A 26615-nucleotide genomic window follows, 5' to 3' on the forward strand; every position below is an offset into this window, starting at 1 on the left:
TCCTGAAATACCGAAAGTTGACACCATCTTTCTTATTTTAAAATGGGTGCCTCCATTTTTCATTACATACTTAAATTCTCTGTAAAATTTTATGAATTCTGGTATTAAACACTCTATACCTAATATTAATCGTTTTTGAGATAAAAAAATATTTAAAATTTTTGGACGGAAAAAACTCCCTGTCAAAAAACTTGTACAGCCTAAACGTCAAATTTAGTGACTACCACAGCCACTGTACCATAAAAAGAAGACATGTGGCTATCTATTTCAAAAATTAAATTGTTCGAATATCATATTGAGCGATTAAACAATTATCATAAATCATTTTTTTCAAATGGAAACCCACTTTTTTATTTCACTAGTGAAAAGGCTTTTCAATTCTACAAAGAAGCTGTAGAAATTAGGCAAAGAAAATATAGTTCTACTACTCTGAGTGCCAGCCTTTGCCAGCCAATTTTTAGAGTAACTATATTCTATGTATAGCAACTATGAACTTTTAATTGTCTATTTGATGAACAAACGCGTTCAGTGTAACTACATGAGTCGTACAAATTCATAAGAAATTCGTACGAAAAAATTTTCGTACCGAATTCGCATCCAATGTTTTGCCGCTTAAAGTAGTTCTTTTTGCGTCAGAGGAAAGGGCGGTTTACGCGCTACGAGAAATGCTAGCAATTAATCGTAACGATCGAATTGTTTCGATTTATCGTTAGGTATAAACAGAACATTGTAGCGATTTATTGGAATTGGAGTTGGATTGGATGATTGATGCTCTCCGGCATCAATTTCTGCGAATCGTAACGATATGTTCGAACGTCTAAAAAAGTTGCAACGCATTTCTCTTTACGATTTCGTTCGGTTTATGTTTTCCATTATTGTTTTATCGGAAAGATTTTTGTGTATACATCGAAAATAGGTATGGCAGACAATTCAAACAGACAAACTCCTCGAGAGTTCTTGAGTGGATTTATAGAACTTTATCGAAGTTTTGCCTGTTTGTGGCTAGTTAAAAGTAAAATGAGAGAATGGCCTTTTCTTTAGCAACCACTCGCGGCTCCATTTTTTTCTTGGTTTCCCCGTTTTTTTCACTTTTTTAAGGCTAAACAACCGATATATAACGACAACAACACTACTTCCTCCATGGCAAAAGCTATTTTGGAGTCGATATCGAGAGCTCTCGACAACAATATATGACAAAACATCGTTACGATTTCTCGTAACGTGTAAACCGCCCTTGAGGTGAAATGTGTTAACACAGAACACAGGTTTATATAATACATAATTTACACTATTCAACTTGGATCATATTTCTTTACCGTAAATTTTCTAATTTAAATCACAGTTATTCTGTGAGTCGTTTAGAAAACTATGTAACTTGTAAATACTATTAATAAAATAAGGCTTTCATACACACCTATCGGCTTGTGTCCGTGTCCAGGTTTGTGACCTCCGTCTTCCACGTACAATTCCGTGACGGGAGCTGGATGGACGGGATAGCCGCCACCGTGACCCCCGCTGCAGTCGATGCTCAGGTGGTTATTGTGTTCGACGTTGAAAATTTGCAAATCAAAGAAAGTTCTACCGGAACCTTGGTTCTTATTCTTTCCGTAACCGGAGCCGCCGAAATTGCACGGGCTCGTTCCTGAACCTGAAAATCGTTTGTCATTTCTCTGAGAATTATTCGAATGTATAGGGGTATCGGGTGTAAAAGAGTTGAAGAAGTAAATGAGCCCGGGTTATTGAAAGAAAAATGGTATTATTAATATCATTAATTTTTTTTAAAAGGAGAATCTTTTTGACGCTGAAAGTCTGAAAAAAGATTTAATGAATTTTAATTTTATACCGGGTACATCTCAAAAATTGCCCACCCCTATAATTTTTTTATTTTTTTAGATAAAAAACGAGATTAGGTCTGTTAGTATATGACATAAATAAGGATTGATTGACGTATTCAATTGATTTTGGTCAGTTTCTATTTCACCGGAAATGACCGCAACTTTTGATTTTTAAATGGCACCCTCGATATATTTCTACTTTATTCGATAGAAAATGACACTCTGAATAGAATAGGTTACATATCATATATCAACTTTTGACATTTTCGCTTAAAACAAACCGTATTTTAAATTTCAATCTAGAGTGCCATTATACAGGCATACATATACAGTACATATATAATATACAGGCTTTGTTAAAAACACTATTTTTTAATCAAGGAGCCTTGGAGAAATAGTTTTGATCGTAATATCCTTGATCAAGGGTAATATTTTTCGTGTTTTTGTTAAAAGATGCCCAAATCGTATTTTTAATTATATCTTAATTTTTTCAAATGGAACAAGGGTGGCTCATTAGCATATTTGGAAAAAGCATTTTTTACGAATAATTTGATACCACACACATGGTATTTCGAGTCAAATTGTCGTTATGAACCGTAAGTTACAATTTCAAATAAACCATATGCGAAAATGTAAAAAATTGACATATGACATGTCATTCTATTCGGAGCATCATTTTCCGAGAAATATGCCGAGTGTCATTTTCTATAGAATATAGTAAGAAAACACCTAGGGTGTCATTTAAGTATCGTCGTTTGTTGTAGTTGTAGTCGTTTCTTGTGAAACAGGAATTTTTTCGTTAAGTTTAAAGTGTTATATTTTTTTAATTTTAGCTCTATTTTCAGGAATTCATTGGCAAACTGTATACAAATTTATCTACTTTAATTCATAAACTCAGTTTTTTATAAACTTTAGTATCTGGTTCATTATATAATGTTAATTGAAGGTTTGTTTTTTACTTTAACCTAAATTTGTTTTTAATTTTAAAACACCCCGTAATTTAGTGAGTTACTTTTCCTAAAACATTATTTTTCGATCAGACCCATGTCTCCTGAGCATTTTGTTTTTTGACTTATGTCAACACCCTGCAAAACACACGAAAATGGGACACCTTGTACATGCGAGAAGTCGTCTACGCTATGTACAGATTACGGCATTAGAAGAGGAATTTTTGAAAATTACTATATTTTTAAATATTTTAAATTAAATGAAATTGTCTTTTTATGTTGTCAAGAGAATGTACAGAAAATTTTATCTGAAATGATCAAAATTCTATTTCTGGGAAATAGAATATGTTATGAGAAATATAGAAAATATAGGTATTTCAGGGAAAAACGAGAGCATACAATTTAAGAAATTCTAACTTTTTGTGTATGAATATCGTTGTCGAGCTTATATTTATAATTTTACGACCTCATTTGGAGCTTTCTTTGAACACTGTTAGTTCTAAAATAGTTCTAAAATATCTTACTCTAAAATTATACAAACTACAATGTTTTAATATATAAACAAGGATATTATTTAAATTGTGTCTAGACAATAAACAGGGAACGTGCAGCGAATAACTAGAAGCCTCTTGCATCTTGAGAGGTTATTTTAACATCCAACAATGTGACTTTGGTGACAGGGATATTTAGCTATTTTACTTAAAGAAGTTAACTATTAAATTGTTAACTTTTTTTCCAAACTAATCCATATGATTGCTTAAACTTTTTTAAATTAAAATAATATAAAAAAAATAAATAATTTTTTTTTCAGATATAAAAACGAGATTTGTTATGTTAGTATATGTATGACATAAATCAGGAATCAGGATTGATTGACGCATTCAGCTGTTTTTGGTCACTTCCTGTTTCACAGGAAATGATTAGAACTTTTGACTTTTAAATGACACCCTCGGTATTTTTTTACTTTATTCGATAGAAAATAGATACTCTGAATAGAATAACATATCATATACGCACATGGCCAAAATTATTGCATATAAAGATATTTTTATTTTATTTTGGACCTAATAGATTCTGTTTATATTTTAGGCTTACTACACGACTAACTAATATAAAATTAAAAATCTACGTGCAACTAGGCTGTTATTATTTTATTTCATTTCATAATGAGTGAAAATCAACAAAAACAAATTTTATTTTAAACAGAAAATATTGAAAGCAATTTAAATTATTTCTCCCAATTAATAGTCTTGTGTTGCCCCGTCTTTCAATTAAGTTGTCTAGAAGATGTTGAGGAATGGCTTCCCATGTTTCGCGCGCAGCAATTTTCAATTCATTTAAGGTACGGGGGGGGATCATTCCTTTTAGCAATATGGCGTTTTAGCATGTCCCAAGCATGCTCGATCGATATGAATGTTCATATCTGGAGACATCGGTGGCCACCACAGTTTTTTTTATACCCTCTTCGTCTAAAATTCGCGAACAGCTAAAGTGCGATGGGGAAGAGCATTATCGTCCATGTAAACAAATTCATCCCCCACTGCCCCATGACGCACAATAGGCTCTAAAACGTCTCTAAGATATGAGGCAACTGTCATTGTGCCATCAATAAAAACAAGAGGAGTTCGAGCTCCGTGTATTATACCTGCCCATACCATAATGCTTCCCCCTTGAAACGGGATACGGGGTTGAGCTGCATTCAAGCGTGCTCGTCTTCCAGATGCTCTCCAGACCAAAGTTCGTCGCGAGTCTGACACTAAGCCTATTCTTGTTTCATCACTAAACATGATGAAATTCCAATTAGGTCCATTTCTCAGTCAATTGTAGTCGCGTAATTTTGAGCTGTAAATTAAGCTTCGGAACACGTAGAGGCCTCCTTAAATGTAATCCTCTGTCATGGAGTCTTCTGCTATGGTTTTTTCTTGAAATATTTACTCCTTCAATGCGAGCTAAGTCATTTTTAATAGCAGTACTAGAAAGCAGGGGATTGCGTCGTGCAATTAGGGATATTTGACGGTCTTGGACAGCAGTAGTAACTCTCTTTCTACCTCTTCCAGGCCGGTGTGTAACCTCGTTTGTCTATTAGTATTAGTCGTTCGTTGGTGCAGAGCTTGTTTGTTTATTTACATCCATAAGGTCAGAGAAGAATCTTAGAACACTTACACGTAATAAATACAGGATGTGCATTTTTTACAAGGATTCAGTGATTTAATTCAAAGATATAATAGAAGATAAACATAAGCATTATTATATTTTTAAATTCGTCTTCCAGATGCTCTCCAGACCAAAGTTCGTCGCGAGTCTGACACTAAGCCTATTCTTGTTTCATCACTAAACATGATGAAATTCCAATTAGGTCCATTTCTCAGTCAATTGTAGTCGCGTAATTTTGAGCTGTAAATTAAGCTTCGGAACACGTAGAGGCCTCCTTAAATGTAATCCTCTGTCATGGAGTCTTCTGCTATGGTTTTTCTTGAAATATTTACTCCTTCAATGCGAGCTAAGTCATTTTTAATAGCAGTACTAGAAAGCAGGGGATTGCGTCGTGCAATTAGGGATATTTGACGGTCTTGGACAGCAGTAGTAACTCTCTTTCTACCTCTTCCAGGCCGGTGTGTAACCTCGTTTGTCTCCCTGAATTATTGTAATATTCGCGAAACATCGCTTTGGTTAACTCCTACAAACCCAAGAGACCACAAATCGAAATGTGCAAGAATTTGTAATAATATTGGGTCTGAACGATAAACATTGTTTACCATATCCATTTTAACAAAAAAATGTTTATTACCGATTATCAAAGTTATGTATAAAAAAGATTCTTTAAATTCCTTTCCGTATATTTTTAAACGATATATGCAATAATTTTGGCCATGTGTGTATGTTAACTTTTAACATTTTCGCATATGGTTTATTTGAAATTGTAACATGCGGTTCATTTGAAACCTAGTACCTATGTGGTACAATTATTAAAAAAATATGCGTGAAAAAATGCTTTTTCCAAATACTAGACGATAGATAGATGAGAATACGATCAAATCTATTTTCCAAGCCTCCTTGATTCAAAAATAGTGTTTTTAACACAACCATGGCACCCTAGATTGAAATTTAAATTACAGTTTTTTAAGAGAAAATGTCAAAAGTTAACATATGATGCATAGTGTTATTTTCTATCGAATAAAGTAAAAAAATATACAGGGTGCCATTTAAAAATCAGAAGATGTCATTTCTGGTGAATCAGAGTGTGAACAAAGAAATTAATTTCTTACCGAAATATTTATTTATAAAATTTGTACAAAAGCTGTATTACTTATACAATATGGCCGAAAATAAAAGCGGCGTCAGCGATGGCTATGAATTGAAGGTTGCTGTTATTTTATATGTAAGATTATATGGGGAATGCCATCGATCGTCATTTTCAAGAAAACTGGACGCCGTTTTTTTCGATCATACGGTATTTTCTTGCGATGTATTATTTATAATATTGCTAAAAACTTAAATCGTCTACTACATTCTTCTTGGCCAAAATAGATATGACTTGATATTACGCCCCAGTTTCCCCTAAGTGTCATTTACCTTGGCTGGCAGGCCTTCTTCTTTTTCCTAAAGTTTTCTCTTCCATTGCTGCGTCATTGCCCAAAAATTTACTGTTCTCACTATATCCATACAGCGGCAAAACTTGCAATATCAAAACGATATACAGAAAGCACTGGAAATAATATACATAATTTTAATAATAATACATGTTCAAGATCATTTCAAAGAATACACATATTGTTTATAAACAATAACGTAAGGTAATAAAATTAACGCAAACAATGTTACGCTAAGTGATTAAAATAAAAATAGATTTAATGCGTAAAAAATAAGACCATTATTCTCTTTCATTATATTAATTAGTATTAGTCGTTCGTTGGTGCAGAGCTTGTTTGTTTATTTACATCCATAAGGTCAGAGAAGAATCTTAGAACACTTACACGTAATAAATACAGGATGTGCATTTTTTACAAGGATTCAGTGATTTAATTCAAAGATATAATAGAAGATAAACATAAGCATTATTATATTTTTAAATTACATTTATTATATGCTATACCTACGTATATGCTAACTCCTATATGTGTTCGGTGATTAAAAAATATGTTTAGGCTTAGTTATTTAAAATATTTCATTTTGTTTAATATCGGCTTGTTTAAAATATTTTTTTTTTAATCTTTGTGACATTTTAATGTTTAAGAACATTTTTTGATATGTTACATAGTGATATGAATCTTGAATGAAACACTAAATATGTACTTCTCATTTTCATTCTGCATTAGTTATGTTTTAACACTATTTTTATGCTTAATTTTTTTGTCACTAAACATGAATTTATTTTTGATTTTTGATTTGCTTTAACTTTGAACGAATAAGACTCGAAGATGGAAATAAGAGTTTTTCGAAACTAGTCATTTCATCTAATTTCTTAACTTTTAAAAATTTAATAATCCTGTTTTATAGTTTTTGTTTTAATCTTTAATTTGTGCATTTTGACATAACGTTATATTTAACTATTATTGGTTTTACATTGGGATATCTTGCAACTAATTGGATAGACGTGAGTTTTTTAGTAATACACCTACCTAATGATATTTGCATTGATAAATTCCAGAAAATAGGAAGAAATATTAAAGTATACCCGGTGCGTCTCAAAAGTGGCTCACTTCTATATCGTTTTTATTTTCTCAATTACAAAAACGAGATTTGGTATGTTAGTATATGACATAAGTTAGGAATGATTGACGTATTCACTTGTTCTCGGTATTTTTTTACTTTATTCGATAGAAAATGACATTCTGAATAGAATGACATATCATACAGGGCCGGATCTACCTACGGGCTGTTTGGGCTGCAGCCCAGGGCCCCGAGGTTACAAGGGGCCCCCAGGCCCCACTAAAAACAATAGACCCATAGGTGGGAACTGTTGAATCGTGAAATAAAATTAAAATTCAGGTTAAAAAGTTAAAGCCAGACAAGATGGCCTTGCCACTATGATGCTGTCAAAGCCTTAAAAAATAATTATGATGACATTATGAAAATTTTCAAGAGTTTCAGCGAAAATGAGGTTGAGAAAGTTGACTTCCGGAAAGAGGCACGAAATTTATTCAATAAAATGGCGAAACTCGAGAATGCAATTTTTATTATCTTTTGGGAAGAAGTTTTGGAGAGATTTCATTTAGTTAATAAAAAAATACAGAGCCCTGGTTTAGACATTTGTGAAGGCAACAAGTTAATTGTTTCTTTAAAAGACTTTGTGAGCAACATACGACATCAATCAGATCAAATGTTACAGGAATACTACGAAAAAGCTAAAAAATTAAGTACTAGTGTAATAATAGACTACAATTACATAAACAAGAGACGCATTATCCCAAAATTTTCAGATAAGTCTACATAGTGAATGATAGTGAATTCTCAGTATACGGCGCAGAAAGATTTAAAGAGACACGTTAAAAGTTGCGTTGGATAAGCTGATTATGGATTTAAATAAAAGGAGACAAGTCTATGAGACATATAGCAAAAAATTCAAATTTTTAATGGATTTGCAAGACAAAAATATCGAAAACATAGATTTGGAAATTGCACGTCATATTATTGATTACTATCCCGATGACGTAGACGAGCATTTAGTGAATGAGTGCATTCAATTAAAATCGTACTTACTCCAATCTATGTCTGAGTCTTACACCTCTTGCAGTGACATTTTTATGCTCATGTATGAAAATAAACTTATTAACGTGTTCCCTAACTGCTATACCATTTTAAAGATTTTTTTAACATTGCCAATCACTAGCTGTGAAGCAGAACGCTCCTTCTCCAAGATGTCCTATGTAGAAAATAAATATAGGACAACAATGTCGAACCATCGACTAAATAATTTATCACTTCTTTCCATAAATTGTGATCTAACAAAAGACTTGGAATGTGATGACCAAATAACTGTCAATTTCTGTGACTACAACCTATCAATTTCTTTTACTAATTCATAATAAGTAAATAAATAAAATTGTTTTATTGTTTTTTTTATATTCTTATAAAATATCACTATTTCGGTTTCTCTCTCACCCAAAGTTTGCCTGGAAGAGATTGCTACCACAGCAATAAGGTCGCCTTTTGTACAACTAATACTTGCGTAGATTTAAGTAACATTTATGTTACTTAAATCCACATATCACAAATACCGAAGTCTACAGCAGAATAGGCAGAAAAAGAGAATTGCTCAATATAATAAAAATAAGAAAAACATCATACTTAGGGCATATATTGAGAAATGAAAAATACCACGTCTTACAATTGATAGTTAAGGGTAAGATTGAAGGAAAGAGAGGTCTCGGCAGGAAGAAACTAACTTGGTTGAGAAACATCAGAAACTGGACTCACCTAACTTTTGAAGAACTCATAAGGAAAGCCGAGAATCGTGAAGATTTTGCCAATGTGATCGCCAACCTCCACGAAAGAGACGGCACGTAAAGAAGAAGAATAATAATATATCATTATAGAAACAGTTTTTTGATATGGCTATTAGTTGGGGACTTATGTAGGCCACTAAGTAGTTTCAGCCCAGGGCCCCACAAATTCACGATCCGCCCCTGATATCATATGTCAACTTTTGACATTTTCGCATATGGTTAATTTGAAATTATAACATGCGGTTCATAACGAAAATTTGACTCTAAATACCACGTGTGTGGTATCAAATTATTCGTAAAAAATGCTTTTTCCAAATATGTTAATGAGCCACCGTCGTCCCATTTGAAAAAAATTGAAATATGATTATAAATACGATTTGGGCATCTTTTAACCGGCCAGGACAAGACATTAAAAAGGTTAGACGATCAAATCTATTTTTCCAAGGCTCCTTGATTAAAAATCAGCGTTTTTAACATAGCCATGGATGACACTCTTGATTGAAATTTAAAATACGATTTTTTATTAAGCGAGAATGCCAAAAGTCGAGATATGATATGTCATTCTATTCAGAATGTTATTTTCTACCGAATAAAGTAAAAATATACCGAGGGTGCCATTTAAAAATCAAAAGTTGTAGTTATTTCCGGCGAAACACGAAGTCACCAAAAACAATTGAATACGTCAATCAATCCTAATTTATGTCATATACTAACATACCAAATCTCGTTCTTTATCTGAAAAAATAAAAAAGTTATAGGGGGTGAGCCAATTTTGAGACGCACCCGGTATAAACGCCACAAACAGCATAACTGGCCTAAAACTGATCAAATTGTGTCCTTATTTTAAATGTTTATAAATGAGGGCTTAAAATATTATATTATGATGATTATTAAATAGACGAAAATAAACATCTATGAGAAAAAATTGATTTATTAATATTAATTGAAGAGGGATATAAGGTTAGAATGTTAGAATAATAGTTAAATATAATCGTGAGAAAATCATAATGATTTATGGATATTTCATTCAAATTAAGTCCTCTAACTCTATTATTTCTATCATTTAATGAAACTAATAAGGAAAAAAAAATAATCACAAATAGTATGGACAATTGAACGTAAAATCGATATGTCCAATAACAAGATTAAAGAAAGTCAGAAGTTGCTCTAACGTAATCTCGATATATTAAACATCTCTAACAACAAGAAAAAAAAACATTAATAACAAATAAAACTACTAAAGAAAACAGATAACAAGTATCTAAAATATTGAATTCAAAAAATATACTATATCTTATACCGGGTGTTGCATCGTCGGACGGGACATAGGAAATCCCATGTAAATTTTAATGGGGTCAATTATTGGCTTCCCTAATTATTTTAAAGAATAATTCTATTTAGGTTTATTGAAGAGCACTAAAACCCACATTCAAAAGAATAACTTTAGATATTTTTGATTAGCTCGTTTACGAGTTATCGCCGATTTCTTTTTAAATATTTCCTCCTTTCTTATGGCCCTGTATTTACTTATGAGCACCAGTCAAGGTAAAAGATAACTGTCAAATGAAGTTGTCATTTCAGAAATTTTCCTATTTAGTGCTTTATTATTATTGAAAACTCATTCCTACATCGGAAATCTTAAAGATGTATTTATAAATACAAATTAATATGAATTAAAGTAAAATAAAGTAATCAATTACAAGGTTAATTATAGTATTATTACAATATTCAGTAACTTATTAATTTAGGTACCATTAAATTGTTAGAACTTTAGGATTTAAGAAGATGATCAAATATTCCTCCATCGACTGCTAGACAATAACCCAGGCGATCATAAAATTCTCTTCTTACATTCGGTAGTTGGTAAACTGAAATTCTATTGCATTCGGCAGAAATAGCATTTTTTAACTCGTCTAAATTTGTTTTTTTTTTATCCTTGTATATCCTGTTTTTTAACTGGCCCCAGAGAACTGGATCGGTCTGGGGATGGATAGGCTGTTTCATGCAGCAGAAGATAGAGAACTCTTCCACGAAATAGTCATGGAGATCGCCAACGCCTGAAGACAGGCATGGCACCGCAAGAAGAAGAAGAGAAAAAAAATCATTTGGCGAAATATCAGGAGACCTTGTTGGCCAATTTACTGTATGATTTAGGCGAATAACGTTTCCGTTAAAACTATTGTCTAAATATTCCCGAACAGCTAGGGTACTATGTGCCGGGCAGCCATCCATTTGGTACCAAACTTCCTGATTTTCCCTAGCGGCATCATGTAAAGCAGGTACAGTACATCTGCTGGATCTGTGTCTATGAAAGAAATGCGGGCAAAAAACATTTAAATAAACAGCAATATATTTTATACGTCGGTTTTACGAGTGCGTCACCGCAAATCGCTCCGCCCACTCACTTTATTGACTACTTGCAAATTTGTCGAATTTTTATTGATGGGGCGCGTCATCTAATTTTTTACGAAAAACATCGAGAAAATATCGTTTTCCCTCTCATGGATACCCCGCAGCTACAGAACGGACAAACGTACTGTAAAATATGATTTTCGAGTAGTTCCAAAAAATAATATTCTGCATTTAAATTTTGCGTAAGAAATAATGGCCCGATAATATTGTGTCCGAATATCCCTGCCCAAACATTTACTGTCTGTGGATATTGCGTCCTTGTTTCGACAAACTTGTGTTGGTTTTCTTTGTTCCAATATCGATAATTTCGAACATTGGGTTCATTATTTAAGGTAAACGTGCATTCGTCAAGGAAACATATGTTTTTTAAAAATTCCCTATCCGTGTTTGCTCTTTCCATCATATCAAAACAAAACGCCTGCCGCCGTATTTCGTCCCCATCTCGTAGCTCTTGGTGCTTTTCATATTTGAAGGAATACTATTTATGTCGTTTCAAAATTCGAAACGCTGTAGTGCGATCTATTCCTATTTCATCCTCAAGTTTCCTTGTGCTGATCTTTCCATCGTTCTCTTCGCGCACAATAAAACTTCCAAGTCGGTATCATTTCTTGCATCTTCTCTTTGTTCCTGCCTTGCTTCACATCTGCAGTTATTTATTAGGGTCTCAAATCTCTGGATATTCCTTGCGATTGTAGATTTTCCATGTATCGGTCTATTCGGATACAAAGTAGTAAACATGTCCGACACCTTTTGATAACTATTTCCTTGATAATACCATTTAATCATCAATACTTTTTCTTCGGTAGTGTAATTCATGGCTAATATTTTAGATGTAGGTATGAGTTTTTAATAATAATAATAAAGCACTAAATAGATAAATTTCTGAAATGACAACTTCACTTGACAGTTATCTTTTACTTTGACTAGTGCTCATAAGTAAATACAGGGCCATAAGAAAGGAGACATATTTAAAAAGAAATCGGCGATAACTCGTAAACGGGCTAATCAAAAATATCTAAAGTTAATCTTTTGAATGTGGGTTTTAGTGCTCTTCAATAAACCTAAATAGAATTATTCTCTAAAATAATTTGGGAAGCCAATAATTGACCCCATTAAAATTTACATAGGATTTCCTATGTCCCGCTCGACGATGCAACACCCAGTAGATGAAAAATACTTTTATAGAAAAATAGTTCAAATCTTTTCATTGTTCATAATGTTTGTCATTGTGTCTAGTATTCTTTAATACATCATCATTTTAACTATAATAATTTTCTATTCAGTTTGTAGATGTAAACAAATATTTGAAAAAGTTTACGCTTTAACTAAGGTGCCAAATTGGTGAGAAAATAAATACACAATGTCAAGATTGTTCCCTGGTTTATAATTAGTAGAACTAATTCATTGTCCTATTTTTAACGATTTATATTACAAATAAGTATAATGATAAAATAAACGAAATATATAAATTGAGAATTTAAGTACATATAAAATTACCTTTAGAGCAGCTGAAAAGAACTTAGGTCAAAATCTAGGCCAGAAATCATGGAAAAATATATCATGTTGTTTAAAAATTCAGTTGTCTTTCAGAATAAATAAGTCGTCTTTGTTTAATAAACCGTTATAATACTCGACCAAAGAACAAGTGGGATACACGCGTACCCCACGTTTTTTTTTCTGTCAATTTAGACTAAGTATACAACTAACTGCATTTAAATCATAAAACACCCTGAAGTCTCTAGTTTTTAGTGATTTCCTTTAAAAATATAGTGATAATATTACTAAAAAATGTAATTACTGATCATTAAAAGATGTAATTACTGAGATCAAACACACATGTATTGAACGTTTGAATGTTCCTTACAGACACTGTTGACAAATGACGTTGGAGGCATAGCTAGGGTTGGCAGAATCTGGTATTTAACTTTTACTAGTTTTATACCAAGTTTTATACCTTATTATACCAAAAGGTATAATACTTTCGATTTAAAAAATGGTAAAGGCTTTTTGTTATAAAATAAATCTGTTGTAACTAAACTTAGCATTTATTCAATAAAACAAAATAAAAACAATTATTATCCATAAAAAAATTGTAAAAACAAAACCAATAAACAAACAAAGCAAGTCAAACTGGCTTTTTTGACTTGGAATAAAAAAGTTTTGTACTAATTTCTGCGAGGGGCATATCGTCTTCATCTTCAATCTCCGAGTATTGCATCTCCGTTTCCAAGTCACTCAGTTCAACTCCCTTGACACTGTTCGTCTCTGGAAAGCTATAGCCTGAGAGTGTATCCAATTCCATGTCCTCCTCCTCTAACGTGGCATTATCCAACTCCCCTCCATCTAAAAATAAAAATTAAGAAGAAAAAAACATTAGTTTCCATGATTTATGATCATGGCCAATTATTATTATCTATAAATTAGTCTCCTTGCAAAGGAATTGACTCTTTGTAAAAAATAAAGGGGTCATTTTAATAATTACCTTGGAAGAGTGTTCGGGAAGCGTCACAGAATGATAATTTCTAAAAATATCACTTCAAACTTATTTAAAAATACAGTTTAAATTGGAACCGAGATTGGAACCTTTGGTATTATATAAGAAAATTAAATACCTAGACTAAATTCAATATACTAAGCACTTGAAAATCTGGAAATGCTTGGATATTACTCGCCACTGAAATAGAGATAAAAAATAGTGGCTTAACGTATTTTATGGCTCCTCGTGTTCTAAAGCAAAAAAAAACAGATACACAGATATTAATTAATACACGTAGGCATACTAATACCACAGCTAACAGCTAATACACAACTCTCAATAGAACGAAATCGAAATATACTGGGAATAAAAAACAAGAATAACACAGAAAGACATTTTTTCCACAGTATCTTCACAGTTATCATTTATAATTCACAGAGTCAAATCCCTCAAGTGGCAATGAGCAGAACATCTGGCAAGAAGGACGGACAATAGATAGACAACAAAAACTACAGCATGGTATCCACAGAATCAGGGCCTATTTTACCATAAGGCCCATAAGGCCCGAGCCTTGGGCCCAGTGGTCTGGGGCATAAAATAATTAACTAGAAGGTCTGGGGGGCCCGTTAAAGGTTGTAAATTATTCATAATTTCTTGAATTTTATTGGAAAAGAGGGCCCGAATTTTTGCTTGGGCCTTAGGGCCCGACCAGATGATAAATAGGCCCTGCACAGAATTAAGAGACCCAGAAGACCAAACCTAAGATAGAACCACAATACTAGGAAATTAGCAGGGATAACTTAGACCCACAAAAGTATGCAGGGGAGTTTCCTTCGATCTTCTCTATGGGTATCTCGGAAACTACTAAAGAATTGCCATTTTGTAAGGTCATAAATACATACAGCCGTTACTCGCTGACGAGTATTCGACACACATAAAGAAAATGGTCACGCAAGGCGTTTTCTTTCATGAGCTTTTCTCATAGCTTTTCTCAAGGTCATAAATATACTAGATATTTCGAGAAAAAAAAACAATTTTGGCTATTTTAAAAATTGTCGGTAATTCCATTATAATCTATTTTAGACAAAAAGTTTTCAGATAGAAGTTGTAGATCATCACATTCCTAATGAGTTTGGTTTGGTTTGGTTGGTTCGATTTGTTCTAAAGCCTGTCATTTTTGGCATATGACACAAACATATGTTTTTTAAATGGAAACCATAGTTGGCCATGACTTCATAAAAAGCTCCATTTTCTTAAGCTTTTTATGAAGCCTTCTTAAGCTTTTCAGCGACATAAGCTATAATATGTTTTTTTTCAAAAATTATAGAGAGTTATAGACAATTCTTATCTTTCTTGACTAATTTTACTTAGTTAGCCATGGAAACATGTGCAATAGTCGTTGTTTTCAGAAATGCGAAACTGTCACATCCAAACTTTGCAAATTAAAATAAACAAAAATTGTAAATATGAATTTTTCAAATAAAGAAAAGCGTGTAGGATTATTGGTTCAAATTTTCTTGGCCATACAGTTTCGGGGATACGTTAACCAGTGAACGTTACTTACGTTTTTTAGAGAACGGTTTTAAAGACATGTTAGAAAAGTTAAATTTATATACTCGCGCATTAATAGAGTGTTTCCAACATGACTTTCATTACGACACGCCATCACCCCCTCCCCCCCACCCCACCCCACAATGAAAGAAATATTAAAAATTATTGGCACATTTGTAGACTCAGGGATAGAAAGAGGTGGACCAATTGCATGGGCCTCCTCGATCACCTGACCTATCCATTTTAGATTTTTTTATGCGGTGTAGTTAACAACAAGGTTTACAAAAGAGCTTATGAATTAAGAGAGGGGGTACAGGAGAAGTTCAATTAAGTCGACCGGTCGTTCTGTGAGAAAGCTAGAAATTCAGTTTTAAAAAGATTATGTACTCAAATAATGGCGGATTTTTTTTAACATTTTCTAAATTAACTTATGTGTATTGTGTATATGTAGTGATATTATTTTTTAAATTTTATTTTGTGTAAAGTAAATTGTAAAGAGCCGTTTAATAAAATAAATTGTCTTCTTATAAGTTATAAATCATAACAAAAAAGAACACCATGCCAACTAAGTGATATTAGTCAAGAAAGATAAGAATTGGCTATAACTCTTGGCTATAACTCAGTAATTTTTTGAAAAAAAACGTATTATAATTATTATTATATTATATATAATATAATATAATTACCTAGAAACAGTCTATTATTATATTATATTATAAACTATATTAAGCTTTTTATGAAGTCATGGCCAACTATGGTTTCCATTTAAAAAAACATATGTTTGTGTCATATGTCAAAAAAGACAGGCTTTAGAAATAATCGAAGAACACAAACTCATTAGGGATGTGATTATCTACAAGTTTTATTTGAAAACATTTTGTGTAAAATAGATTATAATGGAATTAGGGACACATTTTTAAAATAGCCAAAATTTTTTTTTCGAAATATCTAGTAAGCTATGAACTTTTTCAAAAATCTGAAAGGTGCATATTTATGAACCCACAAAACTGCAATTATTTCCTCGTTTAACCGACTCTCTATCTCCAGTAGTTTCCGAGATACCCATAGAGAACATAGTAGGAAACTCACCCTATCTAATAAGCTAAATTACAGGGTAGGTAAGCTAAATTACAGGTTCTAAATATGAAAGGTAGGCTACACCATAATTGGAAATGGGTGAATAAAGGTTGATTATTCTCACTATACCTTTTCCATTCAATATCCATTCCATAACCGTTTAATTGACGCTATACGTAAGCTTGCGTTCTGTATCAGTTCCATATTTTTTATTGTACAATTTATATCATTACGAAAGTTTTATTTTAAAAATTTGTATCTTTTGAAAAAGGTAATAGATTTAATAATTAAGATGTGAAAGTATAAATAAATATCAAAAAAATTTTAACAGAGCTGGTACAAATGTAAGAACTTGACAACGCTGTTTCCGATACGCTTCAGTCCGCCAAAATAATGTATGGAAGGGAAGGATATGGAACGGAAGGGAAGCGGAACGGATAGTGGGCATTGTCCTATATATTCATTTACATGATATAATATTTTATATAAACGGAAGGGAAACGGAAGCGAGCTGATATGGAAGGTTTAATGAGAATCAACCTTAAGTTGGAAATTATTATAATAATAACTAAATGAGTTTCAGCCTTTACAAAAATCAGGATCTACACAAAAAATGATTTTCACTAGACCATAAGACAAGATTGACCTTTTCAGGTCGATTATTTCGGACGACGATCCGATGACAAACGCGAGTAAATTCATTCAAAATTAAGCGAAATAACACCGACCAGGCGGTAATACCCGCCGTTAATTTGGATACTCGTTGAAGCAGATTTCCGCGATAAAATTGCTAGAAGAAAATTAATTTAGCCGTGATACCTTCGAAACTAGAAGAAAAAAAATGGCTGCGTTAACGTACACGTGTATACGTTTAATTCCCGTTTCATTGTCATATTTCACTGCTACAGGGCTGAACTACTAATTAATAAATTATGTAAAAATATCCTTGTTGTTCGTTACGTGTCGTTAGGAATAATCCCAGGTGCATCAAACCGAATAAAAGTTTCAGATGTATGTGCGTCTGTTACAATGTGTGACTTTAACATATTAAAAATAAGCCTTGATGATGGATTTGTGGTTTGCAATTTCTGGAAAAATATTTTTATAGTTGCGGTACTGCCGGGTGAATCCCTTATAAATTTAACATATAAAATGAGAGTTATCTTCATTTAGGGGCGTATACAGGAATTTATTTTAGGAGGGCCAAATCAAAAGTAATATAGAAAATGCCTTTTAGGGCGCCATTTTTAACCCAAAAGCTTAATGGTTAACCCAATTTACAGATTTTAGGGGAGGGCGGAGCCTCATGCGCCCCCCTCTGTATCCGCCGCTGTCCTCATTTCCAAGCCATCTCTGACGCCGTTTATATTTGACCGTATAATATTATTATCTACACATCTGCCGATCCAATACTAAATTGCAATTATAATTTCTTTCATTATAATAATTATTTCATTGTTAAAGTCTACTTTTATGTGTTCACAAAGAAGTATGTATTATTTAAAAATTAAAATATTATAATGAAAAACCCAATAGCCTCTAAACGAAAAATAAAAGAAGCTTTTCTAACCCAATTAAATATAAACTAAAGTATTGCTCATATCCTTGTATATGAATTTATAAACAAGGCTCATATGTAGATATTGGTAACGCAACAACACCATAATATAAAAATCTTAATATCAAACAATATATTTCATATACCAGCTATTTCTCAAAAATGACTCACCCCTATAACTTTATTTTTTCGGATAAAAAACGAGATTCTTTACGTTAGTATGTTTGGAGTACTTTATTATATTTGGATCAGGATTGATTGACGTATTCAATTATTTTCGGTCACTTCTTGTTTCAATGTATACCTATTTTCTTCTATTTCGAGTGTTGTGTTATTTATCAGAACGTAAAGACCACTTGTTTAATTTTTCAACTTGTTTTTTCAATTTTCATAGTTCATGGACTATGATAAGACATTTGTTTAGATTTGGGAAATTAAAACAACTTTCGGTGCACGTCATCAATGACACCATGCGTCGTCTTATGGAATTTGCTGGTGGTCGTATTATGATGTGAAACCAAAGTTATTTTAATTTCCCTTTAGACATACATTAGGATTGATTGAGATTGACATATTTACTTGTTTTGGTCACTACCTGTTTCGCCGGAAATGACTACAACTTTTGATTTTTAAACGGCACCCTCGTTATTTTTTACTTTATTTCACAAAACATCCCCCTTTAGAACTTCGTCTGTCATGTTAAGAAATGAAAGTAAATAATAAAGCGCCTCTCGTGTTTGTTATTTATATATTTTTAATATGTTTTTTAAATTTACATTTTTTTAATTGTAAAGTAATATATTACATTTAAATGGAATATATTACATAACAATTATGTCAATTACAGGATTACAAGCTTGTTTTCTAACATTTTTTAAATAAAACGAATTATAAAATTTCAATATATGTATATTTGTCGTAGGTATGAAAAAAGTAAAATATAAAATGGACAAACGCTTACTTACATTGCAATAAAACTTCCACTTTTAGTTTTGCAATCCAAACGCAATATTTCTATTTTACAAATAAAAATATCCGACAACACTAAAATCACTGAAACTTCCGCGGCTGACAACGAAAACTGAAAAATATAACGGCACTTTTTGTTCTGGACCTGCATATCAACATTACGCTGTACTATTATGTGTTTGTTGTTGAAATAATATAAAATATCTAATTATAACTTGTAAATTTTAATATTTTAACATGATTTTAACTACTTTTGACAATAAACAACTTTTTGTTATCAAGATGACATTTTAGACGGCAACTGACATATATGTCATAATATTTGAATCTTAAATATGTATGTAATGTAATTTAAATTACTATAATGCAACTTTATACTAAGAAAACATTTATACATTCACAAAATAAAACAAAGTCTAATAATATAGTTTGAAAACAATGAATATTGAATTAAAATTGAAAAAGTTAAGCGCGACTCCTTGTGTCAAAATTAGATGATTAAATTTTCGCAATTTTTACACCATTTGATGACCGGTGGCGCCTCTAGTGTTTGTTCGGGCGGTTGGGCTTTTACTCCCGCTTATGGCCATTAAAGAAAAAGTTCTAAAGGGGGATGTTTTGTGCTTTATTTTATAAAAAATGACACTCAGCACTCTGAATAGAATGACATACCATATGTAAACTTTTGACGTTCTCGCTTAAAAAGATGTATTTTAAATTTCAATCTGTGTGCACGGCTGTGTTAAAAACACTAATTTTTAATCAAGGTGCCTTGGATAAATAGATTTGATCGTCTATCTATATTATTTGATCGTTTTTAGTGTCTTGTCCTGGCCGTTTAATAGATGCTCAAATCGTATTTTTAATTATATCTCAATTGTTCCAAATGGAACGAGGGTGGAAATTGTCGTTATGAACGGCATGTTACAATTTCATATAAACATGATATCAACCATATGCGAAAGGGTCAATTTATTCAGAGTGCAATTTTCTATCTAAACAGTAAATAAATTATGAATTCCGAGGGTGTCATTTAAAAATCAAAAATTGTAGTAATTTCTGATGAAACAGGAAGTGACCGAAAACATTTGAATGCATCAGTCAATCCGGATTTATGTCTTATACTAACATATTATGTACCAAATCTCGTTCTTTTATCTGTAAAAATAAAAAAGTTGGGGTGGGCCACTTTTGAGAAGCACCCGGTATAGGTTTGGCAAGGATTTTCTTTCTGTTACATTTTGTTAAAAATATTAAATCCAGAACACCTCTTTATTGTTTGAAATTTGAAATGCATGTTCTACCATATCTTGGCATTTTAGTTGTATTGACAAATCGAAAGGCTATTGAGGTGAGGTACATTGGCGAATGTTTACTGTTTTCGTAAAATTAATACGAAATACGAACATTTGCTTTATGCATCTCTAGGATAAATAAGACTTCAGGATGTCCAGAGGCGGATTACTCAATAGGCTAACTAGGCTATAGCCTGGGGAGCCGAAGAAAAATAATTGGAGCAGAAATTGCCATTGTCGCGATAATCCTTTGATATTTATCGACAAAGTGCCGCAAACAAAAAAGACCGCCGGCGCGGCGTCTTTGTGAGGTTGTACGGGTCTCCACATAAAGTCCGCCCCGGCCCGGGTCAGAAATATCCTTAGTCCGCCACTGAGCTAATCCACACGAATTAAATGCAGGCCCATTCTAAGTAAGTAGTGAAAAATTAAATATTCAGCTATACTCCTCAATAACAATAGATTGTTTAAGAATAAAATTGGGGGGGGTATGGGCGCCATATTTTTATTAGCCTAGGGCGCAAATATGTCTTAATTCGCCACTGAGGATGTCGCAATAGAAAATAGGTTATATATTTTTTTTGACCGGAAGTTTAGCCCATCACTCAACACCTTATCAAATAGATCTTCCAGTGATTCTACGGCATTAGTGATGTTGATTTTATTGTGAAATTTTGTTTCATATTGTCTTTTAGTCCAGTAGTGACATATTTTTTAGTTGTCTTATGCTATGTTTATCAATTATTATTTCCTATGGCACTTTTTACATATTTTTGAGATAAACCTAATGATCATTTTAATACATCTGTCTGTGTGAGTGTATTTTCTGTAATTTTTTTAATATAGTTACTTAATTTTCTCGTTCTCTCGATTTTATTTTAGAGGGGGGGGCTACTTATATTTATAATTTTCCTATTTATAATTAAGTCCTCTGAACTAACTTTCAAAATACCTATTGCTTTCAAATTACTCGTTTTGGATTTTCCAAATTAATTTTATGTCGCATAAGGTTTAGATAATTTATCAAACAATACAGCGTTAGCTAGTTGATTATATGTTTAGTAGACCGTTTCATTTGCTGTATTGGCGTAAATTACATAGTATTTTTGCAGTTTGAGTTTTGACATGCAATGTAAAATTAGTATATTCGATTTCTATTAAGTCTTTTAATTGTTTTGCAGGAAAATCAGGCTTTAGTAATGGCTTTAGACAATATTTAAATTTATAGATTATATTTTCACAGCTTTTAGGGAGAAATAAATTCTTTTTGAAGTACACCATGATTGATGCATTCAAAAATAATTGTAGAGGTTATTTTTTATAGAGGTTTTTATTAGTGCTCAACTATTTCTTTAAGTATTATTTATAGTACGTGGCATAACCAAATATATTATTATTCAAGGTAGGTATGAAAATAAAGATATAAAGTTTATTTTATATAATCTACTATGTAATATATATCTCCCTCAATATTACTCACTATTCGTGAGACACTAAAATGTAACAAACTATTTTATTTTATAATTTAATGCATCTAAAATGATTCACAAAGCACACCTATGAATTAATTAGATTTAATTAAATATTTCTACCTATTATTATTATTTATTTGTTTCAAGTATTTGCTTTATTTATTTATTGTTTATGCATAATACTGAATTTTGATTCTTTATTATCTGTGGAAAATTGCTAATTATTGCTTTTGTCATACCTTTTCTGTTAGTAAAAAATCCATTGTTACATTATTATATTATTCGTGTATTGTTATTAACTTTGTTTTGGATGGAAAAATTATTTGAATTTGTTCATAAAAGTTGCTACTTTTAAAATCCAATATTTCTATCATCTAGGACTCATTAAAACACAGATAATAGGTGGTTTATGGTAGAATCAGTAATGCCAACTCGTGGAAAATTTCCCGATTCGTGGAAAATTTTGAGGTCCAGAGGGAAAAGAGAAATTTTAACCCAAAACACCATATTCGTAGGAAATTCTAAATTCATGTATTATACGTAAAAAAATAGTTATCGTATACGCCTTTCTCAGCAAAGTCTCAGCAAATATTTCCAGGACTATTTCAGTTACATCTATTTTAGCAACAATACAGAAATATTTTATGACCTATAAGCAATTAATACTTCTATATACTTACATTTAGTATCATTTTCTTTGGTTTATCACTCACTAAAAACTAAGGAAAATTCAAAACAAGGAAATTAAAAAGAACCGTACCTAACGTATTTGCATTATTGAAATCTCGGTTGAAAATGAATGCCATCGCTGACTTAATAAGATTATTCTTGTTTTTAAGATCGTACAACGTGGGATTTCTTCGGCGCCCCAAGAAAGAGAGAGTGTTGCAAAACTTTCTTACATAAGGCATTATGTCATTGGGGTTTTTGAAAAACGCGTGCGATATTATGGCGCGCTCTTTTGAAGACAGTCCCATAGCTTGACCTTAATTTTCTTTTTGACGATATACTTATTATTATATTTGATCTATTAACAAAGAATATGGGTGCAGCTTGAAAGTATATAGTGTTTTTTAAGAAGCCATTTAATGTATTTTTATAAAGTTGACCATTGTCTCTACATAAATAACTATAAATATGTTATTATAAATGCTTCACCTAGTTTTGTTAGTTTTATATGACTCACTTATTAGTATTCGCTTGTTTGTTGTAATTTGACTGTTTCAGAAAAGAATAACACCTTTCATAGTAATACTCCTATGAAACTAACCAATTTGATTTTCTATAAGTAACTTCTTTACTGGCTGTATAATGTTTTATTTTGAAATATCATTTAAATTATAAGTTCCTTAGAAAGGTAAAGAGTGTATATTGATTTGTTTGATACCTATACTAATTATTATAATTATTGTTCATTGTGATTCATCAATTTTTTAAGGCCTACGTTTGAACTATATGCCTCAAAACCTAATTTGCGAATGCATCCCACGACAAAGACTTTTTTAGGCCTATCGTTATGAAATCTTTTATTGAACCATATTGCAAATAATATTTTATTCGTTTTCTGTTTCAAATTTTTCTTTATATGGAAAACTGACCTCATTAAATAGTTTTTTAATATCTCGTTGTAATGATATCTATTCATAGTTTTTTATGAATTTAGGCATGTAGTTTTTAATATTATGTAATTATTCTCTGTTTTAAAACGAAATTATTTAGATGCATTAAGTTTCATTGGTGTAACAGAGGGTAATCTTGAAAATAATTAAATAATCATTTATCCAATTGTTATTCCCAGTTTAGTAATAAAAGTGATACTATTTGGATAGATGAGCTGAAAATTATGTAGAGGGTAACCACAAAATACATACAGTGCGTCAATTTTAAAACTTCCCACCTTTAATATCTTTCTCGCAGTTAAAAATATGAAAAATCGGAAAAACACGTCAATTTTATTAGTAAGGGGGACACTTTAAATGAATATTTTTGGCCTTTTTCTTTCAACCCCTTAGCAGGGGTAGATGTCACCCTCGCAATCTTAAATGGGAATGGAGGTCAAGTGGTACATCGTTTTAAAGGGCATTTAATTCTCTTTTCAGTGATATCCTACTTTATTGCTTTTTATCCAGATATTTCCGAATAATCGCGTTTCAAAGTTGCAGAAACAATTAAACATGCCTGCATTGAGGTTTTGGTTTTCAGGCTAGTGATTACACAAAAATTATTGCAGTAGATCTCCTTGTAGTACAAATGACTAGAAGATTAGGTGGTAACAAGGACGTAGCCATTACATTGTTCTAGGGGGTCGAAATTCGAAATACTAATAAACAGAAATCATTATAAACATTAACGTTTCCTTTCTCAAATTCGAATGAGTGGCAACCTCTAATCAGTTTCACAGGATCAGAGGATTTGTTGACATTCCAGCAGGACGGTGCTATAGCTCATTATTTTTTTGCGGTCCGACAGTGGTTAAACGAGAGATTTTCGGGTACATGGATTGGCAGAAGGAGACCAATTGAATGGCTTTCAAGACCACTTAGACTTTTGTATTTTTGGGGAGACATCTTAAATCTATTGTTTATAAAACACAATCTACTGATATTGATGATCTTAAATTACAGCAGAATGCCAGTCAATTCCCGGTGAAGTTTTCCGAAATGTTATGGAGATGTTTGAAAACAGACTTTATTACTGTTTACAGGAAAATGGACAACTTTTTGAACAACTTATAAGATAGGGCGTAAGTAGTTTAACCTAACCTTCTAATCATTTGTACTACAGGAGATCCATTGCAATAACTTTTGTGTAAACACTAACCTGAAAACCAAAATCTCAATGCAGGCACGTTTAATTGTTTCTGCAACTTTGAAACGCGATTATTCGGAAACCTCTGGATAAAAAGCAATAAAGTAGGATACCACTGAAAAGAGAATTAAACGCCCTTTAAAACTATGTGCCACTTGACCCCCATTCCCATTTAGGATTGTAAAGGTGACATCTACCCCTCCTAGGGGTTGAAAGAAAAAGACCAAAAATATTAATTTAAAGTGTCCCCCTTACTAATAAAATTGACGTGTCTTTCCGATTTTTCATATTTTTAACTGCAAGAAAGATATTATGGGTGGGAAGTTTTAAAATTGACACACTGTATACAGGGTGTCCCAGAAATAAGTGCGAATATTTTAACTGGTAGTATATTTCAACCCCAGAAACACGCCTATGAGTTTTTTTTCGCGAAAAAAAATTTTGAAAATTCGAAATTTTTTGAAAAATTTTTTGGAATTTTTTTTAGTTTTTAGTTAAAAAACATAATTTCTTGATAATATGGCAACATAGGTATTAGATTAAATTTACAAGAAAGAAAATCCTGAAAATATCCAGTGGTTTTCAAAATTTTAGCAAAAAATCATTTTTTTTGGAAATTTTCAAAGTAAAATAACTCCGTTATTTTGGACTTATTTGAAAAACGATAAAGAGAAAATATGTTTCTTTTATCGAGATCTACCACCCCTTAAAATATTTGCAGTTATTTCTGGGACACCCTGTATAAGCATAACCATCATTTGGAAGATGATCATCTTATTCATACTGAATTTTAACTACAGAGCAGCCTCCCTATTTGTTCTCATTATTTCACTACGTTGATCATGATCATTCGACTAGGCAAGTGCATTATTTTAAAATTCCTCAACACCAAACTGCCAACTTCCAAAAATCTTTCAGTTTCATAGCGCCACATTTGTGGAATAATATTTCTAATAAATTTAAATTTCAATCCTTTACAGATTATAGAAAACAAATTAAAAATCATTTACTTAATTCGTAAAAATTATAATTTCTTTGACTGATTTGTGAGGTTCTTGTTTTTCTGATATGCCCGTCATTGACTGCTGTTCCGGTTTTTACACTGTTTCTTTATGCCTCTTTGCTTATCTCCGCTCATCCCTGATAAAATTATATTTTCACTTTTTTTTTATCTAATTTCTGTTTATTTTTATAATTTAATTTATTTCTATTTTGTTTTTGGGGTCGCACCACTCTGGCACTTCGTGTCTTTGTATCGTTTTTTTAATCGCGGTGCGATCCCTTTAGACACACATATTAAGAATAATTATTAATCTGTAAAACTTAATGGGGTCTAATAAAATTTGAATTTGAAATTGATATAGTAGATATTGTTCTAATACCATTGCTGTACATAATGAGCCCAAAGGTATCGTCGAGACTCATCTGGGAATGCCTAGGTGAACTGGGAGGTCTGGCACGAAGGAACAGAATTAAATTATTCTGGATGCCGGGCCACAGCGGCATCCACGGCAACGAAAAAGCCGATGAGCTAGCTAAGCAAGGATCATCGACATCATATCTTGGTCCAGAGCCAGTACTGGGAATACTAAATAGAAGGATTTGATATTGAAGAAAAATGTGGGTCGATTTCGGCATAATTGGGGACGTGCTACAGGATGACCCCCTGGACGTTTCAAACCGATATCTCTAAATGGACGAAATCATCAGGATTTTTCTTAATTATGGGTCGATTAGAACCAAATTCGGTACGTGGATAGAGATACCCG

The 26615-nt window shown here is 32.1% G+C and overlaps 1 protein-coding gene across 2 annotated transcripts in view; it reads right to left on the reverse strand.

Annotated features, from left to right (window-relative positions):
* The window catches only part of LOC115879145 (glycine-rich protein DOT1-like), a 32264-nt gene extending 9431 nt beyond the window's left edge, over positions 1-22833 (reverse strand). For both annotated transcript variants that reach the window (XM_030895816.1, XM_030895817.1), the window contains exons 1-3: positions 22719-22833; positions 6356-6488; positions 1415-1648 (exon numbers count right to left, since the gene is read on the reverse strand). In XM_030895816.1, the coding sequence (XP_030751676.1) occupies positions 1415-1648; positions 6356-6488; positions 22719-22730 (379 nt within the window). In that variant the 5' untranslated portion in view covers positions 22731-22833. The remainder of the gene's footprint in view (positions 1-1414; positions 1649-6355; positions 6489-22718) is intronic.
* Positions 22834-26615: the final 3782 nt, after the last annotated feature.

This window comes from Sitophilus oryzae, unplaced genomic scaffold, assembly GCF_002938485.1.
Source record: "Sitophilus oryzae breed Bouriz unplaced genomic scaffold, Soryzae_2.0 scaffold_1576_pilon_pilon, whole genome shotgun sequence".
In the NCBI taxonomy this organism is placed as follows: domain Eukaryota; kingdom Metazoa; phylum Arthropoda; class Insecta; order Coleoptera; family Curculionidae; genus Sitophilus; species Sitophilus oryzae.